This window comes from Leguminivora glycinivorella, chromosome 3 (genome assembly GCF_023078275.1).
Source record: "Leguminivora glycinivorella isolate SPB_JAAS2020 chromosome 3, LegGlyc_1.1, whole genome shotgun sequence".
Lineage (NCBI taxonomy): Eukaryota > Metazoa > Arthropoda > Insecta > Lepidoptera > Tortricidae > Leguminivora > Leguminivora glycinivorella.
Genome location: NC_062973.1, coordinates 4,917,085 through 4,938,058, shown reverse-complemented (window position 1 = coordinate 4,938,058; position 20,974 = coordinate 4,917,085). Strand labels below are relative to the sequence as shown.

General features: G+C 37.8%; 2 protein-coding genes across 2 annotated transcripts; both read left to right on the top strand.

Moving 5' to 3' along the window:
- The first annotated feature begins 2,994 nt into the window (after window positions 1-2,994).
- On the top strand, window positions 2,995-4,431 carry LOC125224599. The gene is made up of 3 exons (XM_048128016.1): window positions 2,995-3,064; window positions 3,347-3,529; window positions 4,055-4,431. Exons 1-3 carry the CDS (start codon window positions 2,995-2,997, stop codon window positions 4,429-4,431), a joined length of 630 nt encoding a protein of 209 aa, XP_047983973.1.
- A 1,686-nt stretch (window positions 4,432-6,117) lies between these two features.
- LOC125224983 (probable cysteine protease RD19D) lies at window positions 6,118-13,426 on the top strand. The gene is made up of 5 exons (XM_048128499.1): window positions 6,118-6,553; window positions 7,268-7,388; window positions 9,146-9,330; window positions 10,815-10,922; window positions 13,148-13,426. Exons 1-5 carry the CDS (start codon window positions 6,328-6,330, stop codon window positions 13,288-13,290), a joined length of 783 nt encoding a protein of 260 aa, XP_047984456.1. The 5' UTR covers window positions 6,118-6,327; the 3' UTR covers window positions 13,291-13,426.
- The last annotated feature ends 7,548 nt before the right edge of the window (window positions 13,427-20,974 follow it).

Below are 20,974 nucleotides of genomic sequence, written 5' to 3'. Positions count from 1 at the left end.
ACCCGTTCACGAATATGGCGCGCATCTCAGCCATCATTACAACTTAGTTTTGTGAAAAAACATTAACTTAGTTTTGTGAAAAAAAGCTATTTCTTAAATAACATTTTGCCACAATTTTTAGAAAAGTAGCAGATGGCACACAATACACGATAGTTTTTTTTACTTATAGAAGCGATCTCTGAGTTTAATTATTAATTAGTCCATTTATAAGTATTTCACTGTTATTTAAGTTAATTTATACACTAACTCTGATAAAATAGGTCTGACTGCCACGCAAAGGTATACAACACATTCAAGCGTTCCGCTACACTCTAGTCATTCAAATAATATAATACACCAATATTTTATACAAAATTATGTAAGATATTATTTATGCAGTACACAGTTTATTTACTATGAAATGTTATTTCCACATTATATTTACAAAAAATGTGCATCTAACCATTCAATAATTGACAGAGCACTGACTGATCGGAGAAAATTATTTATACTCTGTCAAACAAGTCTGTCAGTACATAAGAACAAAGAAAACTATATGCTTCCTTTTCTTTAGGGTGCTAGAGAAAAGGATACCTATAGTTTTCTTTGTTCCCATTCACTGACAGACTTGTTTGACAGAATATATAGTTATTAACAAAAGACGCGCGCTGAGCGGCATCTCAGGCTGCCAGTAACATGCGCAGCACGAGGTTTGTCACTAGAAAAGGCGCGAAATTAATATTGTCTATGGGACGATAATCGTAGTAGGCGCTTACATTTTTTTTTTAATTTGCCACTACTATTTAGCGGCATAAATGACTCGATCCAGACTTTAGTACTGTGGATTAATCGCCTACAAAATTAGTAAAAATTTTATGAAATATTTTACCGTATTGTTTTTCGTGTTGCTTCGCATTATGCAGAGATTATTCTCTGAAGATATATTATTATCATCAACATTTAATTTATAATAGATTTATTTATATTTTCTCTTAGGCTAGGTTTTTTACAATATGAGTATAAAAGTAAGGCCCTTGGTCTCGGTAACATACGAGCCATTAACCCGATCCAAGGGAAAGTAGAGTCACCTTCTCTTGCTTTCCACTTGGATAACTCTTGTCCGGCGCGTCCTTGTCGCGGGGGTGGGCACCTCTTTGCTTCAGTAGGCCGGAGCATAGGGGTGGCGAAGTTCGGATGAGGACCCAGTTTCGTGGGGTACAACACGGATCCCTTGCCCTGGGTAACGGGCGAAGACCCTAACGGCTGTAAAGGCGAAGATTGCGGAAGATCAAATCGGCGGCACAGGCGGATGGGGCACAATCCCAGCATTGAGCTAGCCTTGCATAATGAGGTCTACAGGTCATGCTGGCGCTACGTTGCTGGGCAGGGTGACGTAGTAGATTTGGTGGCGGAAGAGACTCCTAGCAGTCCAACGGCAGCGATCACAGTCCTCCACGAGGATTACTGTCTTGACGTCAGGCGGCAGCCGGTCGTAAAACCATATAGCCAACCATTTATTTCTTGTCCGAATATGAAAGTACACAAAAAGAAAGGAACGATAAATGCTAGGGCGTCCCCGGAAGCGACGGTCGAAGAAACGAGCGCTCATCGATGCGAATGGCCACTTGGAACGTCGGATCTATGACGGGCAGAAGTGCCGAACTGACAGAAGTCTTGAAAAGACGGCAAATCGATGTGTGTTGTGTACAAGAGACCAAGTGGAAGGGGTCAAAGTCTAGAAACATCGGCAATGGCTATAAACTTATCTACCACGGAACATCTACCACCAGAAACGGCGTCGGTATTATAGTCTCAGACTACTGGATTCAGCGCATAGTAAAGGTAATCAGACAAAGTGACCGGCTTATACAAGTAAAGTTGGCGCTAGATCAACAGCCTTGCCTCAACATCATATCGGCGTACGCTCCGCAATCTGGTACTCGAGAGACAGAAAAAGATATCTTCTGGGAAGATCTTAGTGGCTTGTTATCAGAAATCCCAAGTGATGAAACTATCCATCTTGGCGGTGACCTAAATGGCCACGTGGGATCCTCGAACATAAATGCGGAAAGATGCCATGGCGGGTTTGGGTATGGCACCCGAAATAGTGACGGTGAGACAATTATAGAAATGGCGTCAAGGTTTGACCTTGCTATAGTAAATACCTTCTTCCAAAAGAAAAATGATCATCTCGTAACATACCGAAGTGGTAGGAACTCGACACAAATAGATTATATTCTCGCAAGACGTATACATCTAGGCAGATACAGAGACAGTAAGGTCATACCTGGGGAGTCACTGACAACTCAACACAGAATATTGGTCACCACATACAAACTTCCTAAGCCTTTAAAACAAAAGCAACACAAGGTTCCAAAAATCAAATGGAGTTCGCTATCAAAAGCGGTAGGGCAAATTTTCACCCGAGAACTAAGGGATGCATACATGGACCAAAAAGACACTGAATTAACGGCCGCAGAAATGTGGAATAATTTTGAAGTCACGTGTAGAGGAACTGCGGAAAAACACCTAGGTCGCACAAAGGGAGCAACAGGTCCATTTAAGGAAACAGCTTGGTGGAACATAGAGGTCAAAAACGCTGTCTCCAAAAAGAAAGAGGCTTTTAAAATCTGGCAGTCAACAAATGAAGAGGCAGACCGTTTACTTTACAACGACCTCAAACGGCAAGCTAAACGAACCATAGCTATATCCAAAGCTGAATCCTATCAAGCTTTTTACGAAAAATTGGAAAAAGCTGACACTCTAGTAGACATCCACAAACTGGCGAAATCGCGTCACAACAGCACCAAAGATATCACCACAGTCAAGTACATAAATGATGCATCCGGTAAACTTCTAACCCAGGACAAAGATATCCGGGATAGATGGGTGCAGTACTACGAAGATCTCTTAAATGTATCGCACCCGAGAAACACCAATACGTCACCACCAGTCTCTGTCTGTGGCCCCCTTACAGCGATAACACCCACGGAAATAAAGAAAGCTCTGTGCCAGATGAAGAACAACAAAGCAACAGGACCAGATGAAATCCCGTCAGAAGTCTGGAAACACTTAGGCGAAGAAGGTATACTCTGGCTTTATGAAATTTTCAACAAACTTATACAAGGTCAACAAATACCTGAAAGCTGGAGAAACAGTCTTCTCATACCATTTTACAAAGGAAAGGGAGACGTGAGAGACTGTGGTAACTACCGCGCTATCAAACTTATGTCCCACTCTCTAAAAATCTGGGAAAGGGTTTTGTATAACAGACTAAATGAACTAATAGTATTAACTTCAAATCAATGCGGCTTTGTTGCTGAAAAGGGAACGGCGGATGCTATACACACTATACGCATACTTTTAGAAAAGAGAAAGACTAACAAGAAGAACTTACACATGGTCTTCATTGACTTAGAAAAAGCGTTCGACCATGTCCCACGTGACCTGATCTGGGAGGCCCTCAGAGATCAGCTGGTGCCGGAAAGTTATATCTCGCTCATAAAAGACATGTACAGCGATGTAAAGACGCAAGTTATGAGCCCAGCAGGTAAAAGTGCAAGTGACAGCTTCTCAATCAGATCCGGCGTCCATCAAGGCTCGACTCTCAGCCCGTTACTTTTCAATGTAACAATAGACTACCTCACGAAAAGTTGCCAAAAACCTGTGCCCTGGAATATTCTTTACGCAGACGATGTTGCACTTATTTCAGAAGATATAATAGATCTCCAACACACATTCAACACCTGGATAGAAGCACTTGAAAGTAATGGGCTAAAGATTAGCAGAAAGAAAACTGAGCATATGTCTTGTGTGTTTGATGGCATTTCTAATGCCAACGACTTCAAAATCTATATCGGAGCCACAAGAATTCCCACAGTGTGCCAATTTAAATACTTGGGATCCATCATCAGCAACGATGGCAAGATCGATAAAGATGTCACACATAGAACTACAGTGGGGTGGCAAAAATATAGGGAGCTGACCGGCGTAATATGCGATAAGAAAATGCCAATAAAAGTGAAAGGGAAAGTCTATAAAAGCGCAATAAGGCCTGCTCTTTTATACGGCACAGAATGCTGGGCAACAACCAAACAGCACATAAATAAATTGCATGTCACTGAAATGCGCATGTTGCGTTGGTCAGGAGGAGTCACGTTGCTGGATAAAATCCGCAACGACTACATAAGAGGTAGTTTCAAGGTCGCACCTATAGCTGAGAAACTCAAAGAAAATCGTCTTCGGTGGTATGGGCATATTCTACGTCGCCCAGAAGATCATATGGTCAAGTTAGCCTTAAACATGCCGACACAAAAAAGAGGAAGCGGAAGACCACCTACCACTTGGCTGACGACAGTCCAAAAAGACATGAAAGATGTTAACGCAGACGCTGAAATAGCCAAAAATCGTGTATTATGGAGGAAAAGGACAAGAAAGGCCGACCCCACTTAAATGGGAAAAGGTCAAGGAAGAAGAAGAAGATGAGTATAAAAGTAAAATAAAAAAAATTGGTTGTCTGTAAAGTCGGTTTACGGACGGTAGTTTCACGTGACAACGTGAAACATTAGGCCGGCAACAGACAGTCTTAAAATTCATAATCTGAAAAATCATAATGCACTGAAATACAATTTTGCAACTCTTTGCTGTCCACACATGCTCTTATTATGAATTTTCAGATTGATCTGACAGCTTGTATACAAATCTACTTTGTCATGGCCGCTGTACACATGTGGCCAACGGTTCCACCAACCCTTGGTGGAACCCCTTGGTCAAGATAAGAGTCGCCGTTAACACATGCATTAATATAAACCTAACCTAGGGTGCCGCCAGCAGCGGGGCAGGTCCCAAGCTACCGGTGGTTAAGGCTGCAGAGAGAGGAACCGAACCGTCGGACTATCCGCGCTGTGTCCAAGATCACCGCCTTCTGCATCTGACCCTTGATCCAGCCACCTAGCGAGAGTCTCTTAAGATGTTGGTCGAGACTCTTCGCTATGAGACCGTTCGCTGAAACGACTATCGGGACAATGATCGTCGAATCAACATACCACATGGCGGTTTAATTTATAATAATTATTATGGTTTCTAGGGTTCCGTACCCAAAAAGGTACAAAGGAAACCCTTCTAGTGCGACTCTGTCCGTCTGTCTGTCTGTCTGTTTGGTGTGGAAAAAATGTTTTTTAAAGAAAAGGTAATGTGAAAAATACCCCCCCCCCCCCCCCCCCCCCTTATTTCCGTAGTTGAGTTTTTACCACACATGGCTACTATTTTGAATATCACAGTAAAAATAAAATCGTCCACGTGTTTTGATTTTTTTTTCTTTATAAAAAACTTTTCATATTTGCTTTTTTACGAATAACAATAAAAGTACCTGCTTTCAAATAAAAACAAATAGTTAAAATTGGTTCATGCAATAAATAATTATCCCATAATAATCATCTTGCATACTAGATCGCGCACATTTGTTTACTTAATTTACCGATAGATGTCGCTGTACGTTGAACGCTCATTTCCTACATCGCGTTTTTTCTGATATAATGAGGTCGGTTCAGGAGCGTCCCCACGACGAGGTACCGACCGCCACCCCGATTGGTGATGTGAAAGAAACATGATTGCCTAGTTGAAAAGTAAAGTCACTTAAGTAGTAACACTAGTAACTATACATATAAATGGGTTAGCAAAATCTTCGTAATATTTTAGTTACCTACCTATATACTTTCTTGAATGCGATTGACATTTTATACTTGATTTTAGATTTGATTTGATTTTTAAACTTGTTTTGGCAAATTTATAAAGTAAAATATTTTACATGTTTGAATAAGTAGTCGGGTGCAAAAAATGTTGCAAAAAAATTCATGACTTTTTAAAGACCAAAATGGAGTAAATAATTGTATTGGAATGTTTTAGGTATGACAAGGTTAGAAATTATGTTATCACAAAGGCGGTTTAACTGTAGTTAAAATATTCTAGGTAATTATTTTATGAAATTACAAGAATTATGAGCCGTAAATACTCGTACGATAGCACGGAGGTACCTAAAAACAACGAATGCCTTAAGTATAATTATATGAGTATATAAACGCTCTGAAACGACTGATATCCACAGTTACAAGTAATCTACAAGTGAACATGTTAGTTTGGGCAGCATGGGCGGCGGTCTGCCTCGCCGGCGCAGTCACAGCGGCGTCTCATCTCGATAAACCACACTACGACCTACGCCACGCCGAGAATCTATTCAAAAATTTTGTTAAGCAGCATGAAAAAGTATACGACCGAAGGGAATATTTAGAAAGGCTAGAGATTTTCAAGGAAAGTTTAAAAGATATTAACTCTCGAAATGAAAAGTATCCTATGACCGTGTTTGCGATAAATCATTTCTCTGATTTAAAACCTGAGGAGCTGGAGTTATATAACGGAGTCGTGCCTGTGAGGAATGTATCAGAAGCTTTTGCTAATACCGCAAGCACTGTGTCTAGTTACTCCAGTTTACCTGAATTTGATTGGAGGAAAATGGGGGTCGTCTCACACGTCAAGGATCAGGGGAAATGTGGCAGCGGGTATATCTTTAGTGCTATAGGTAGGTTTGCCTTATTTTATTTTGTCCAATTTATGTACTATTTATTAGTATTTATCTTATTTATATATCTCCCGGCCGTATCCGACCATGGTGACTGTTTTCAACTCCTTTGTTGAGTACGTTGATGTGCTCGCATGTGGCTCACGTAACCGAATTTATTTGCGAAAACCCGTGCACACGACGGGCATGACAGCACACCGTTAATGTAATTATATGGAATAGCCGCAGGAGGACGGGCCTTCAGCTCAACCCGTCGGATATCCAGTTTTAAAAGTCGACGGGACTCAGTTATTTGATTTCTTAGCGACAAAAGATCTCCACACAGGGCGGTCGGTGGCTTGCTTCTCCCAAAGGAACGGGTCAATTTCGCAGCTCTTCATCATGTGGCGTTTAAGCACATCTTTAAACCTGAAAAGTTGTAGTATGTTATTAGTCACAATATTTTTTATCGAGCTACGTATCGTCACTACTTTTAAAAAATCTCGTATCTCACGCTGTTCCTCAAAGTTAAAACGCAGTACGTCTATCTATATGCATTCCATACTACAATTTGCTTTTCATTGACAGACGAAGATACAAGTTTTTTTTAAAGTAGTGAGGATATTATTATTTAAGATTAATCAAATAATAAAATAAGGTTATACCTGTTTTTTAGGTGGCCTCTCACACATTCTGAAGAGAAATTATGTTTTTGCTTATTTAATATTTTTGCAGGTGCTATGGAAGCCAGGTACAACATGAAGTATAGACAGTGCTTGGCGTTCTCTGAGGGCCAGGCCCTTGATTGTTGCGAACACGCCGGATGTTATGGCGGCGACCCGTGGCGTATCATAAAGCAAGTTTTATTTTTTAAACTAAGGTGAAGTGCAGCCGAGTCGGGCCAAGCCTGCAGTGTGGATTACTTCCACCTCTGGCAAAAAGTAAATCAGCACAAGGCAGCCCCTTCCTTCCGGGCCTCTAAGTACTAATATACTGACGTACCTAAGAGAAACACTTTATATGGGTCTTTTTATGTACTTTTTTTTTATATTTCTAGTCCAAAAAAACTACGACAGATACGTCAATGTCATAGCTGTCAATGTCACTTATGTCACTGTCAAAATACTATTCAGGATACGTCAACCTTTTAAATAAAAACATTCTTTATTTATAGCATATAAAAAACCCAAAATACATAATTATACGTATGTTTAAATTCGCGACTGGTGATGCGTGGTTGATGTTTTTTCCCGTGTTGTGTGTGTGTTTCTTTTGTTTTAAATCTTATCAGTAGATATAATTAGTGGCAACGTCCGCCACAAATTATGAATCTTGGTCATTGGTATTTAGATTAGGGGTATTTGTAACAATGCCTAACTCCTTCATGCACGTTTCCAGTAATTAACTTACTTACACCTAAAATAATGAATAAATAAATCAAAAATGTATGCACTAAAGATGGCATTTGTCAGCCCGGTGCAATTTCTGCAAATGTGTATTAAACTAGTCACACAATATCTCAACAGGAAACAAAAATTTAACAAAAAACAAAAACTCAACAAGGCAGAAATCACCACGGAGCACAATAAATTTTCAAAAATGAATGAAAGTTGATGAAAGTGACAAACCCTGGTGTCATGGCCGCCTCCGAAAAAAAGAACGACCATGACAACCATAAAACGCGATGTACACAATTTCATTAATAAGTCAAGTCAAGTACAGTACAGTATATTAAAAAAATATATCACAATGTCTGAGGTTTTCTTTACCGTAAAATAATGTACCAAACGTTATTAACACCTGAAGTGATACAAACGCAAAACCAACTTTGCAACCAAAAAATATGAAAAATATTTTTTTTATTCGGGCGTCCTAGTATTTATGTAAATAAGTAAATACTATTAATTATTTAAGTCAAAGAATTGAAATTATCAATAAATAAATTATCTTTGCGTGTGCTTTTATAAAAAAAAGATTACACTACCTTATAAACATTTTCTTGCAGTAGTAACATCGTAGTAGATTTTTTGGACTTGAATTCGCGTTTGGAGTAGTATAGTTACAATAATCTATTCAATCCCTGCTCCAATTCGAATGCCCCGCCAAGCGTTCATTCTACTTGAAGTTTATAGATTATTCTAAATTCAAATAGGGGACTACATACAGCCAGTCACCGAACATAAAATGCTGCACAAGATTTCATTCTGTATATATGAAACTTGGAAATATCCGTGGAGTCAATAAAATACTCGATAGTCCAATGTATATTTGTGCGGCCGGCCGACCGCACAGGCAAACGAACTGAAGCAAACTGACATGTTTACATTATGTGACATTGTCTATTCAACCAGCACGGGAAGCATGGTCGCGCGCGCACTATTTGTAAGTGCGATAGGGACGGCCTGATATTTTATCGTCTATCGCGCGACCATGCTTCCCGTGCAGTAGAGTTTATAGTGGTACACATACGAACTGTATGTGGTAAAAATATTTTCTTATACTACACGTTTACGAAGGGTTGTTAACTGCCCAAATTATCATATTTATTAACAAGCATTTCAAATGTTGACTGTACTTATTCAGCAACCGACTTTTGTTTCTTTTTTATTTAAGTGGATACTGGTTCCTCCCAGGAGTTATGCTGGAAAAAGACTACCAATATCATCCAGAAAGGCAGACTTGTCAAATTAGCAAAAAGGTAGTTACCCACGTGATACCTCAAGTTTACTCACTACTCCCCGTATTCAATGAAAACTATTTGCGTTCTTTTCTAATAAGCTTTGGACCTTTGGCTATCTGTGAGTATACTACAGTGTATTTATATGTATAGTTAGTAGGTAATTAACACTAACTAATGTAACTTACCTAATAGTTGCGTGCAACTAAGTACGCTTCCTAAAAGGGTTAAGGTAAGCTAGGTTTTGGCTACGCATACATGCATCCTATACGTATATGTACATGTGTGTGTGTGTATGCATAGCAAAAACTTATATATATAAATATTATACATATATCTAAAAAAACTATGAGGTATTTTAGCTTGATAAGTGTATGGGAGCCTCGTCTGCCAACAAACCACAAAGTGGTTTGGCAGAAGATATGTAATAGGGTTAAGCTTTACATTCTGAATAAACGTTTTTTTTTTTGTTAATACACTGAGAGTTAAAACAACCAGTTTACATGTTTGTTCAACAAGTTTTTTGGTTAAAATAGCGCCTACGTGCTTTTTGGTTCAAACAAGTTAGATTTTGGAACGTGTAACTAGTACATTCTACAAGTTACTCGTCATTTGAATCAACAAGTCGATTTTGTATAATTTTTAAGAAATAAAAACCGCCGCCTTTGGGGTTCTGGTGAAAGCTACTTGCGAATGTTGGATTATGTAGAAATGTGTAGGTATTTTTTTAAACTGCTTTTAATGCTTTAATTATTTGATGGCAACAAAAGTCAATATACGTATAACGTTAAGGTTTGAGGAGTTTATTCAATTCCTCATGAATCCGATTATAAGAAATCGAAGCTTGACAAAATTTGACTTGAATACTCAAAGTGCTTAACAAACATAACTAAATAAATGTAACTGTTCTGAACTTAAATGCATGAACTTCTTATAAAAATATCAAAGTGTGCCGTCCAGATTTGAAAAGTTATGTTCTGGCCATCATCAGCAGTTCCACTGCACCAAATGTCACTGTTCTGGACGTAAGGACAAGGACATGCTGTTCTTATAAAAATACCAAAGTCACTATAAGCGTGCCGTTCAGATTTGAGGAACTCCGTTCTGACCGTCATCAGGAGTTCCACTGCACCAAATGTCACTGTTCCGTACTGGTGAACACCAAACGAAACATTAATGCAGAAATATACTACAGTGTGTTACCAGCCTTCTTAAAGGAGTTGTTATTTAACTTAATCATGCCTTTAATTTAAAAATCAATAAAAAAAATACTTTTTAGGTAGTAGTAAACTTTGGAGGTACTTAGCAAAAATAATATTGCCAACAATGTACGGCAAAGTCACTTGTCATCATGTAAGGGCAATGACATCTCATAAGTATTAGCGATGTGAGTCATGACAGTTACAAAGTATACACGTACATTGTACATTGAATGTGCGGATTTCTGAAAATTAATTTTGGAGTTAATTTAAATTAGTATGATTTATACGCTAACGATTGGTACCTTATAACGGATCATATAATTATCAGTTTTAATAAATTCCCGCATGGTGGCAACACACTGTGTAGAAATGGTTTGATTTTTGTAATTTTGTTTGATTTCAGGCTTAAATTCTGCGGATTTTAAACACTATTCTGGAGGAATTCTGGAACCTGACTTGTGCACCGGTAAACCTTTAGATCACTGCGTTCTCTTAGTAGGGTATGGGGAAGGTATGTAACAATTTAAATTTAAATTATATTAATCTTAATCGATCAAAAACACTACTAAAAGTACTAGTTTTTACTTGACTTTACTAGTTTTCAATTTGAAACTAAGCAACCCGCCGGGGTTCGCGCGGGGATAAGTATCGCATTTCCCATTGGCACGGCTCACGTAAGCCTGGAGTCTTGACAACAAATACCAAGGCTTCGTGTAGGCACTAGTTTATACGAAAGCGACTGCCTTCCTTTCATCACACCTTTTTTGCGCCATAATGAAAAAGGCCAGAATGGAATTTTTTGATTGGCTCTAGCGTCTTTATAAATAAATAGTTATTTGTTTGGGGGCAAAGTTGTATTTTAACGCCGAGTGTGGAATTAAAAAACGAGCAAGTGAAAGAATTCTATAGTTGAACCACGAGCGAAGCGAGTGGTTCGAGAATAGAATCCTGAACTTGCGAGTTTTTTAACACACGAGAAGTAAATAAATACATTTGCACCCGTGTGTAACACAAAACTTTTCCCCTCACTATATTGAGGAGACTATAACGCAAAAAATGCGTTTATCACTGCTTCCAGTAGTTCCACAGGTGGTAAATCATCTTTATTACTAGATTCACCTATTTTTATCAATTTTAAAGCAGTTAATTTGTCTTTATTCAAGGTCAAATTACTTTACCCACTAGTGGATAAAATGCGTTTTTACCCGCTGGTATTAAAGGACAAAACACGTGTTTCCGAGCTAGTGAGGGGAAAAATATAAAAACAATGCGACACAGATCAAAATAATAATAATCTGTGTTGAAAAAATCATTGCTCTATCTTCGAAAACCAAGGAGGAAAAAGTCGAAAGAGTTTGTACTTATGGAGAATTGACTCCTCCTGTATCATCTTAATGTTGCAGTCACGACTGTCTTCATCCAATAACGTTTTCAGGGGAGTTACCATGACGTGCTAAAGCCGTTCAGTTTAGGTTGAGAGAAAGGGACGGAGCTATGTAACTGCTATGGGATCCCTTTCTTTCCCATAAAGTTATTGTTCATAATTTCGTTAGTCAGAAGTTGTTATTCATATATTTTGTGGTCACTACATCACTAGTCATAATTTTTGTTACGAATAACGTTTAATGGTTCTAACAATAACAAACCATAATATTGGATATCATAATCTCAAAAGTCATAAAGTTGATGAGTATAAAATTGAAAACTATAACAATAATTATTCAGAAATATTATTAAGCATAATATATTTTGAAGCCCTACTGATTGTTCTTCGTATAGATTCAATGTCTAATATTCCTAAAGTATATTATATTTCAGACATCCCTTCAGACATACATATAATTACACAGAAAATTTTTATACATAAAATATTATTTATAACTTCAAAACAAAAAATAACCCTATTCCTCAGGTAGGTTGTTAGTTTCCTTTGATTCCTTAGAGCGCAAATAGGAGCCCTGAGTAGCGGGGCTCTGTCTACTCACTGGTGGAACTAAATTGTTTTAAAAATAACACTTTTCCTCGTGTAGGTTCGTTAGTTTCCTTTTGTACCTTAGAGCGGAAATAGATTGTTTCAAAAAGCAACCCTTTGCCTCGTGTAGTTAGTTTCGTTAGTTTCCTTTTGCTAGTTATCTTTTGTCCTTAAAAGCGGATATAGAAGTTGTCGACGTCAGCTCCTTGGCGAGACCAATTGGTTTAATAGGTGCCATGAAAATTTAATAAATACTGAGGAAGTTAGTAAGCCAGATTACAACTTACGAAAATGCAGACGAAAAAACATTGCAACATTTTTTATGGGAAACAATAGAGATCCCATTGAACGCTAATATTAGTGAAGAAACACATGGTTATTAATCATTATGACTTGTGACAAAATCCTTAGAACAATTATTCCAAATAAGTTTATTTCCTTCAACATTATGGATTTGTACAACTATGGACTTTGATTATTATGGCTAATAAATTTTATGACTAACAATAATTATGACTTTCAAAAATCGGAACTATAATTTCTGACGTTTAATTTTATGACTAGTGATAATATGACTAAGACAAATTATGACGGAAAACGTTATGGATAGTAAAAATCGGACTTAAAAAATTATGGGAACCAATAGAGAGTATAGAGACCCAACTGCTATAGCTGTGTCCCTTTCTCTCAACCTAAACTGAACGTCTTTAGTACGTCATGGTAACCCCCCTGCATGTGCTTAACAGTGTTTATTTTTGTTACAGAAAATGGTAAAGAGTTCTGGATACTGAAGAACTCTTATGGAGTACTGTGGGGCGAGAATGGATACGTCCGCATACGCCGAGGGGTCAAAGCGTGTGGTATAGGGGGAAAATACTATACCGCAACTACCGCTTTTATGCAGTAGAGCTTTTAACCTCTCGTATGCTTTATTATGATATTTACATAATTATATATGTAAATGATTGATATTTTAATGTCAATTTTTGACAGGTGTCAAAAGCCTCTCATACCATCGGAAATATAATACATTTTGGATTTGCCGTTTGAATATTATTTTCTATTTTATTTGCTCCCTGTACCAGCTCCATCTCCGTTTTGGTGATCGCGTATGTACTTATGTATGCGTACCATGTACGTACGCAACACATGCAAGCGGGAGAGAATGAACAAGAATGAATCATACTCATCTGCTTACATGTGTTGCGTAGGTTCTCGTAAACGGCACGCATATATGTACATACCGCGCAGCGCAGCGTATATTTAGAAGATCTTTTATTCCGCATACTTGCTATCATAGGTAGATTAGGTAGGTACTTGAAATAAGAATATATCATCATCATAAATTGAAGATAATCTCTTGTCGGTAGAATATTTTCCAGCTATTTCTATCCTGTGCCAGCTCTTTGACTCTTTGATACGGCACGGCCCCTACTTTTTATTTTACTTGGTCCATGTAGCTGCGTCTGGGCTTTCCTCGACATCTCTTACGTCCTATCCGCCCCTCCGAATAGTTATAAAAAACCGGCCAAGTGCGAGTCGGACTCGCCCACCGAGGGTTCCGTACAAACTTTCAATGGTTAAAATAATCATACTACTCATACTCATATTCATTTATTTGTAACACCATTTTACATGTCAAGATTTGATTTAAAAAAATAATATTCATACAAGAATAATACCTACTTAGTCTAGAATAAATAGACAGAAGAAATTACAAAAAGTTAGGCAATATTCACATAAAAAATGCACAAAAATATTTTTCCCCTCACCAGCTCGGAAACACGTGTTTTATCCTTTGATAACAGCGGGTAAAAACGCATTTTATCCACTAGTGGGTAAAGTAATTTGACATTGAATAAAGTGAAATTATCTGCTTTAAAATTGATAAAAGTAGGTGAATCTAGTAATAAAGATGATTTACCACCTGTGGAACTACTGAAGCAGCAGTTTTGCGTTGTAGTTTCCTCGCTATAGTGAGGGGAAAAGTTTTGTGTTACACACGGGTGCAAATGTATTTTACTTCTCATGTGTTAAAAAAACTCGCAAGTTCAGGATTATATTCTCGAACCACTCGCTTCGCTCGTGGTCCAACTATTATATAGAACCCTTTCAATTGCTCGTTTTTCAATTCCACACTCGGCGTTAAAATACAACTTTGCCCCTTGTATAACAAATAACTATTTCTAATTAGGTAATAAAAAAATTGTCATATTTAGTTATTTACTTAAGTGTAGAACGGGTGCTCGACCAGCCAATTTTTTAAGCGATACATAAAGTTCGACACACTATAGGCGCTTCAACCACATATTGCGGAAATTTATTATAGACGGCAGGGTCCATCACGTGTGTTAATTTGTTGGATTTCGCCAATTTATGGTCGATGCCTACTAACTTTCCGGCATTTCGAGTGTTGTACTTGGAATATAATATATGTTGTTAGTTTTGCCACAGAATATAATTATAATAGTACAGTTTTGTATGCTGCCAAGTTCTGTCTTACATAAAGGGCTACCTGCATGATAACTATTGCAGGCAGTGTAAGGATTCTTATTTTTTTAAAAGTTCTTTGGCCTGAGTGTGTACAGGTACCTGAGCAACGATCCTGACAGCTCGTTTCTGAAAGCGAAAGACCCTCTCCCATTCAGCACAACGTCCCCAGAACTCCGCACCGTACTGTATTAATGAATGGACAGTGGCGAAATAGCATGTCCGGGCTACTTCTGGAGCCATAGACTTTGCAACTCGACCTAAGGCAAAGCACGCACTGCCCAGACTACCACACAGTTTATCTACTTGCTGGTCCCATTTTAAGCTCAGGCAGGGAATTATGGTCGCGCGATAAGTGATAAAATAGCAGGCCGTCCTTATCGCACTATTTGTAAGTGCGATAGGGACGACCTGATATTTTATCGTCTATCGCGCGACCATGCTTCCCGTGCTGATCAATCTTTAAACCTAGGAAAGTAGTCGTGGATGCCTGTTCAAGTATTTTCCCATTACTTAATATGAACTATCAACGGCGTAGTCATGAGGCCCGAAAGATTAAAATGCACAAAGTGAGTCTTTTTGAGATTTAAAGCTAAGCCATTCCATGCGAACCATTGAGACAGCTGAGTTGTCGTTTCATTCAAGGCTCGCTGAAGACTTTCAGACGTTGGTGCAGTAACTATGGCAGCAACATCATCGGCGTACATTAAAATGTTGGCAGCCTGTATCGCAACCGGTAGGTCGTTGAGGAGAAGTGAAAAAAGTGTGTTAGGTTCAGGCGATCCTTGCGCTACGCCCATATTAGTTGCCTCTGAAGGATCTGATCTTATTTTTTCACTATCCCCTACCAGAATTGGTACTCATATAAGACTTGTCTAGAAGCACAGTATAATAAAGAGTACTATCGTACAGTATGCCCACCCCCGCTTCCCGCTGAAAGCGCCGCCAACCCCCTCTCGGTTACCTCACAGTTACCGCCTGTCAATAACACGAACATTCGACCTGTCATATTTCACTCGTACAATCATAGTACGTTCACCTACACGATCTAAGACTGTGTGCTAGGAATGCGCCTCTTTCAATATATTTGATCGCCAGTATCCGAGGTGTGCTAAGAAGCAAAGAAGATCGAGTATTACAGAGTCAAACTAAATGTGTAATCACGGTGCATAGACTGCCATCTCTCGACGTAGACGTAACCTCAGTTTTGACAATTTGGCCCATATTCTTAGCTTGATATGTTTTAAAATATCAAATATTAATATTAGCGCCATCTAGCTGAGCCCTTCTTCTGTGTGGTACTGAGGTAAGTACGTATTTTTCTTAGACTTTATCTGTCTATACGGAGTTATATATTTCTTTGGCTAGAAGTTTAGGTACTCTTGAGCATTATTGTATTTAGCGCCGTCTCTCGGCAACTTGAACTTGTTCGAACCTTTAGGCATGGAAAGTCACATGAAAAGTTGTCGAAACTAATAGGTACCTAATAGATGGCGCTGCATTTGAATTTCTTGACTGATAACTCTAATACTAAATTGAATATACTCTAAGGTAGAGCAGAGTCTAACTGGGGAAGTACCTCCGCTTTACAAAAGACCGCAGTCAAGTAGCACTAGACCTTACTCATTGTTGTGTTCCTGCCGGTAAGTAAGGCAGCCAGAGCTCAACGAGGGTGCGGTATGCTGACGACGGAAGAACCTACGGAAATAATTAGGACAATAGATTGTCCTTTGAGTCGTCGGCACCCAGGCCCCTTCTAACTACAGGTTTGTACAAGTTTCTAATGAGTCAGCAACGCACATGTGCCACTCCTTGAGTGGCAGGCGTCCATAGGTTACAGTGACCGTATGCCTGTTTGCCACCTACGTGGTACAAAAAAAACTCCCGACGAATTCACCTTAAACATTAAAAACTAAATCAAAATCGATTGATTCGTTCGGGAGCTATGATGCTACAGACAGACATGTCAAGCGTCAAACCTATTATTATTTTATTATAACACTCCGTCATTTTTGCGTTGGTGGTTAAAAACAAGAAACCTCCTTCAAAACTATAATAAAACACAACTTTCTATGAAAATTGGTCAAGTGCGAGTCGGATTTCGACAATTCCATACAAACAGGTCATGAGCGCCTGACGACATGTGATAGCAATGTACACTAAATTTTGTACTTTCAATTTCGTATATTTCGGAAACGATAAGAGATAGAGCAAAATGGACTTCAGATTTTGGTTGTCGGTGACACAATTTTTTTGTTTTCGTATATATACACCATTTTTTGGACCTATTAGAGCAATATTATGATCAGTGCAGTTCTAAACAGTCTTAAATGCCTCTTTTTTAGTAGGAACTTAAGTCATTTTGGAAAATGAATTTTTTTTTTTAACAATTTCTTAAACAAAACGAAACCGAAATTAATTTCTTTTGTACCTGTCCAACGCGCCTACACAATTTTAAGACGTTTAGTAACTACTTGCAGCGGCAGTGAGTGAAATTCATAATCTGAGTTTTTTTCTCTTAAGTTCGACTTACGCTTGACTGTAGATTTCTAATAGGTTTTCCTGTAATCTACAGGTAGAGGGCTATCTCGTGTATTTTTTTGAAAATTTTACGCTAAGTAGTTTCGGAGATAAGGGGGGGGGAATGGTCATTTTTTGCTTATTTTCTTAAATTACTTCTAAATTACCAAAACAAAAAATATAAAAAAAATATATTTCAGATGCTGGTAAAATTCTCTTTCATTTGATATGTTACACAAGATAGTTTTAATAACTTTCATTTTTAATCTTCAATTTTACCCCCCAAAAGTGACCCCTGTGGCCCTGTGATTAAATTAAATTAAATTAAATTACATGTCCATCTTTGGGCCACAGGTTTACATACGTGTGCCAAATTTCAAGTAAATCGGTCCAGTACTTTCGGAGAAATCGGCTGTGACAGAGGGACAGACAGACACGCGAGTGATCCTATAAGGGTTCCGTTTTTCCTCTTTGAGGTCCGGAACCCTAAAAAGTGGTCGTGACTCGTGTCGCATCAAATGTCCGATCATTTTTCCTCGTCTATTTTTATTTTTAGGATAGTACGTATACAAGGAAACTAATGGTAGCCTATATATTTTTTGAGTTATTATGAATATTGATGTATAACATACAAATAAAATGTATGTAATTGTATTTGATTTTATTTTATTTTCTTTTATAAACCATACGTTGCGAAACCCTCAAATCTAAGATAAAAATTAACTTAAAGATTTTAAAATCTTACCCTACCTAGTGTTAAGGTTAATTCTCTTTATTCATTTTACATCTTAAGTTAGGTTGTTTATAATATGAATAAAAAAGTAAAATACAAAAAAATACAATACAAAACAATATAAAAAGTAATTATAGGTTATTCTTCTTATTCATTTTATCTCTTAGGCTAGGTTTTTTATAATAGGATTATAAAAGTAAAATACAAAACCACTTACAAAACAATACAAAATATATAAACATATTATAATAGTATTTTATATACAATCTTGATATAATACAAAGCTTTTCAGTCGAGTACCGTGTTTAGGCCACGAAGCTTGCTGAGTGGCCTAGTAGTACGGTACGGTACGAGAGTGAAAAGCTTAACTATATCACAATTGTATACAATATTTTTTCTACGAGTCATGATCTTCATCATCAATGGACAGAAATATCATCATTCATGTAAGTTGAAATTAATGTTAATAGAGTCGCTCACCGTTGTATCAACATCGAATTACCTAGCAACCAATTGTTTGTAATAACCGTCTCTGATAGGCCGATAACGCGACAGATAAAAAAAATGTGTTTCAGATGCAGGAAAATTTGCCAGGTATCGCAAATTAGTATAGAAATTGTATGAAGTTCTATTTTTAACCGACTTCAAAAAAGGAGGAGGTTCTCAATTCGACTGAATGTTTTTTTTTGTATGTATGTTACTCGATATCTCCGAGAATCGTGGACCGATTTTCAATTTTTTTTTTTTTTTATCGAACGGGTATAACCCCGAGATGGTCCCATTGGCACTAAGTCGGGGTCTCATGATGGGATCTTGGAGAAATCGAGGGAATTCTTCAAATGTTATAGGCACATGTAATGTTTTTAGTGTATTTTCCAAAGGTACACCAGTATTTACGCCTGATGGTAATAATTTTATGTGGCTGAGCTGATGATGGAAGGTCAACTCCTCAATGGTTAGGAGTTAAAGGATAATTCTTTCACTACTGTAGGTACATATATTCGGACTGATGCATATAATATCACTAGGAACCACTAAAAATCAACAAATAAATTAACTTTTTAACAAAAAATAAAACCGCCTTCAAAAAAAGGAGAAACTAAAAAGCCAAAAATAATAAACCTTCAAATTCAGATTTCTTATCGGATTGCAATAATCTAAACATCCAAATTATAAACAAATCAATTATTTTTGGAGTCGGGGCCAGCCTGCGTATGGTTGGGTGGGGCAAACAGGAAATAGCAAGGCGACGAACAGGTCTGGTACCGACTACAAAAATAATTGATTTGTTTATGATGGGCTTATAAAAGGCTTTTTAGTTTCTCCGTGTTTTGTAACACGCTTTTTTTGAAGGCGGTTTTATTTTTTGTTAATTGAAATTATTACAGTTAACTAAAGTCAACTATAATGAGCTTATTATAATTGAGTCGGAACTGCCATAGAGTATCCAACACTGAAAAGTTAGCACTTATAGTTTAGTCTGTGGTGTCCTAATTGACAGATTACAGTCGACAAGTAGAAAAAAAACCTAATAGGTTATTTGTATGTCTTTCCCATCACGGAACAATGGTATTCCGGACCTTTGGGAGGCGTGCGCGGGGCCGAAGCCAACGCGTAGAGGCCCTTTCGACACTTTAATGAAATGTAAGGGGTACACCGAGCGGATGTTGCCCCTGCCCGTATCATGGGACACACGCAGAGGCAGCACCCGCCAGGGTGTAAGGACTATTTTGAGAGTTAATGGAATCTAAAATGAACTGGGCTATTTATACCTTAAGACGCAAATGGACCAAAAATGCTACAATGGAAAGGTGCCCCCTTTTGAATTTGGGAATTTTGGTTAAAGTACTACTATTACTAGTGTTATTAACTAGATCTATCGAAAAAATGTAGTCAATTAAGAACAACTCTTTGCGAAATTTCTATTGCGAAAAAATCTTTAAAATTGTTTCCTCCTTCAAAATTTAATCAATCGTAACGAAATTTGTGAATCTGAATAACAATAAAATAATCTGTATCAGACCTTTTAGTTTTTTTGGCACATTATTTCCATTTTTGAAAACCTACCACACCTTTTTTTGCACCATAATCAACACGGGCGTTTTTGGAAAATTTTAATGGGCTCTAGCGTCTTTAAAAATAAGAGTATAAAAAAAAACGGTCAGACACAGATACAAATAATAATAATCTGTGTTGAAAAAATCATTGCTCTATCTTTAAAAACTATAGGGAGGAAATAGTCGAGAGCTTTTTTATGGAGAATTGACCCCTCCTGTTGCGTCTTAATAAAAAAAATATGATATAGATTATATAATTTAACACAATGACTATTTGCAGAAGAAGAGACAACAAAACACTTTCTAGAGTGTAATCAGGTAGAAGTACATAGGAACAAATACTTAGTACGCCTAACACACCGAAAGAGGTAAGACAAGATACCAATAGTTCTCCGCACCGTATCATACCTAGTTATCTTTCTTTATCACGCTATTGAAGAAGAGGGATAGAAAGAGCTTACTACTGGTGGCTTCTTCTGTAGGGCTTATTCTGTAGGGTGGCTTCTGTACGTGCAGTGTACAGGCAATTACAGAGAAAGGGAGACGTCCTGCTATACAAATTTGCATGCAAGTGGGTCTACTTTTCTCTGCAGCTGAGTCGCTTTCTTAAAAACTAGTGCCTATGCCAAATCTTGGGATTAGTTGTCAAAGCGGATCCGAGGCTCCCATGAGCCTTGGCAAATGCCGGGATAACGCAAGAGATGGTGGTGTCAGGTGAACCACTTGATTTTATATTTGATTTGATTTTTAAACTTGTTTTGGCAAATTTATAAAGTAAAATATTTTACATG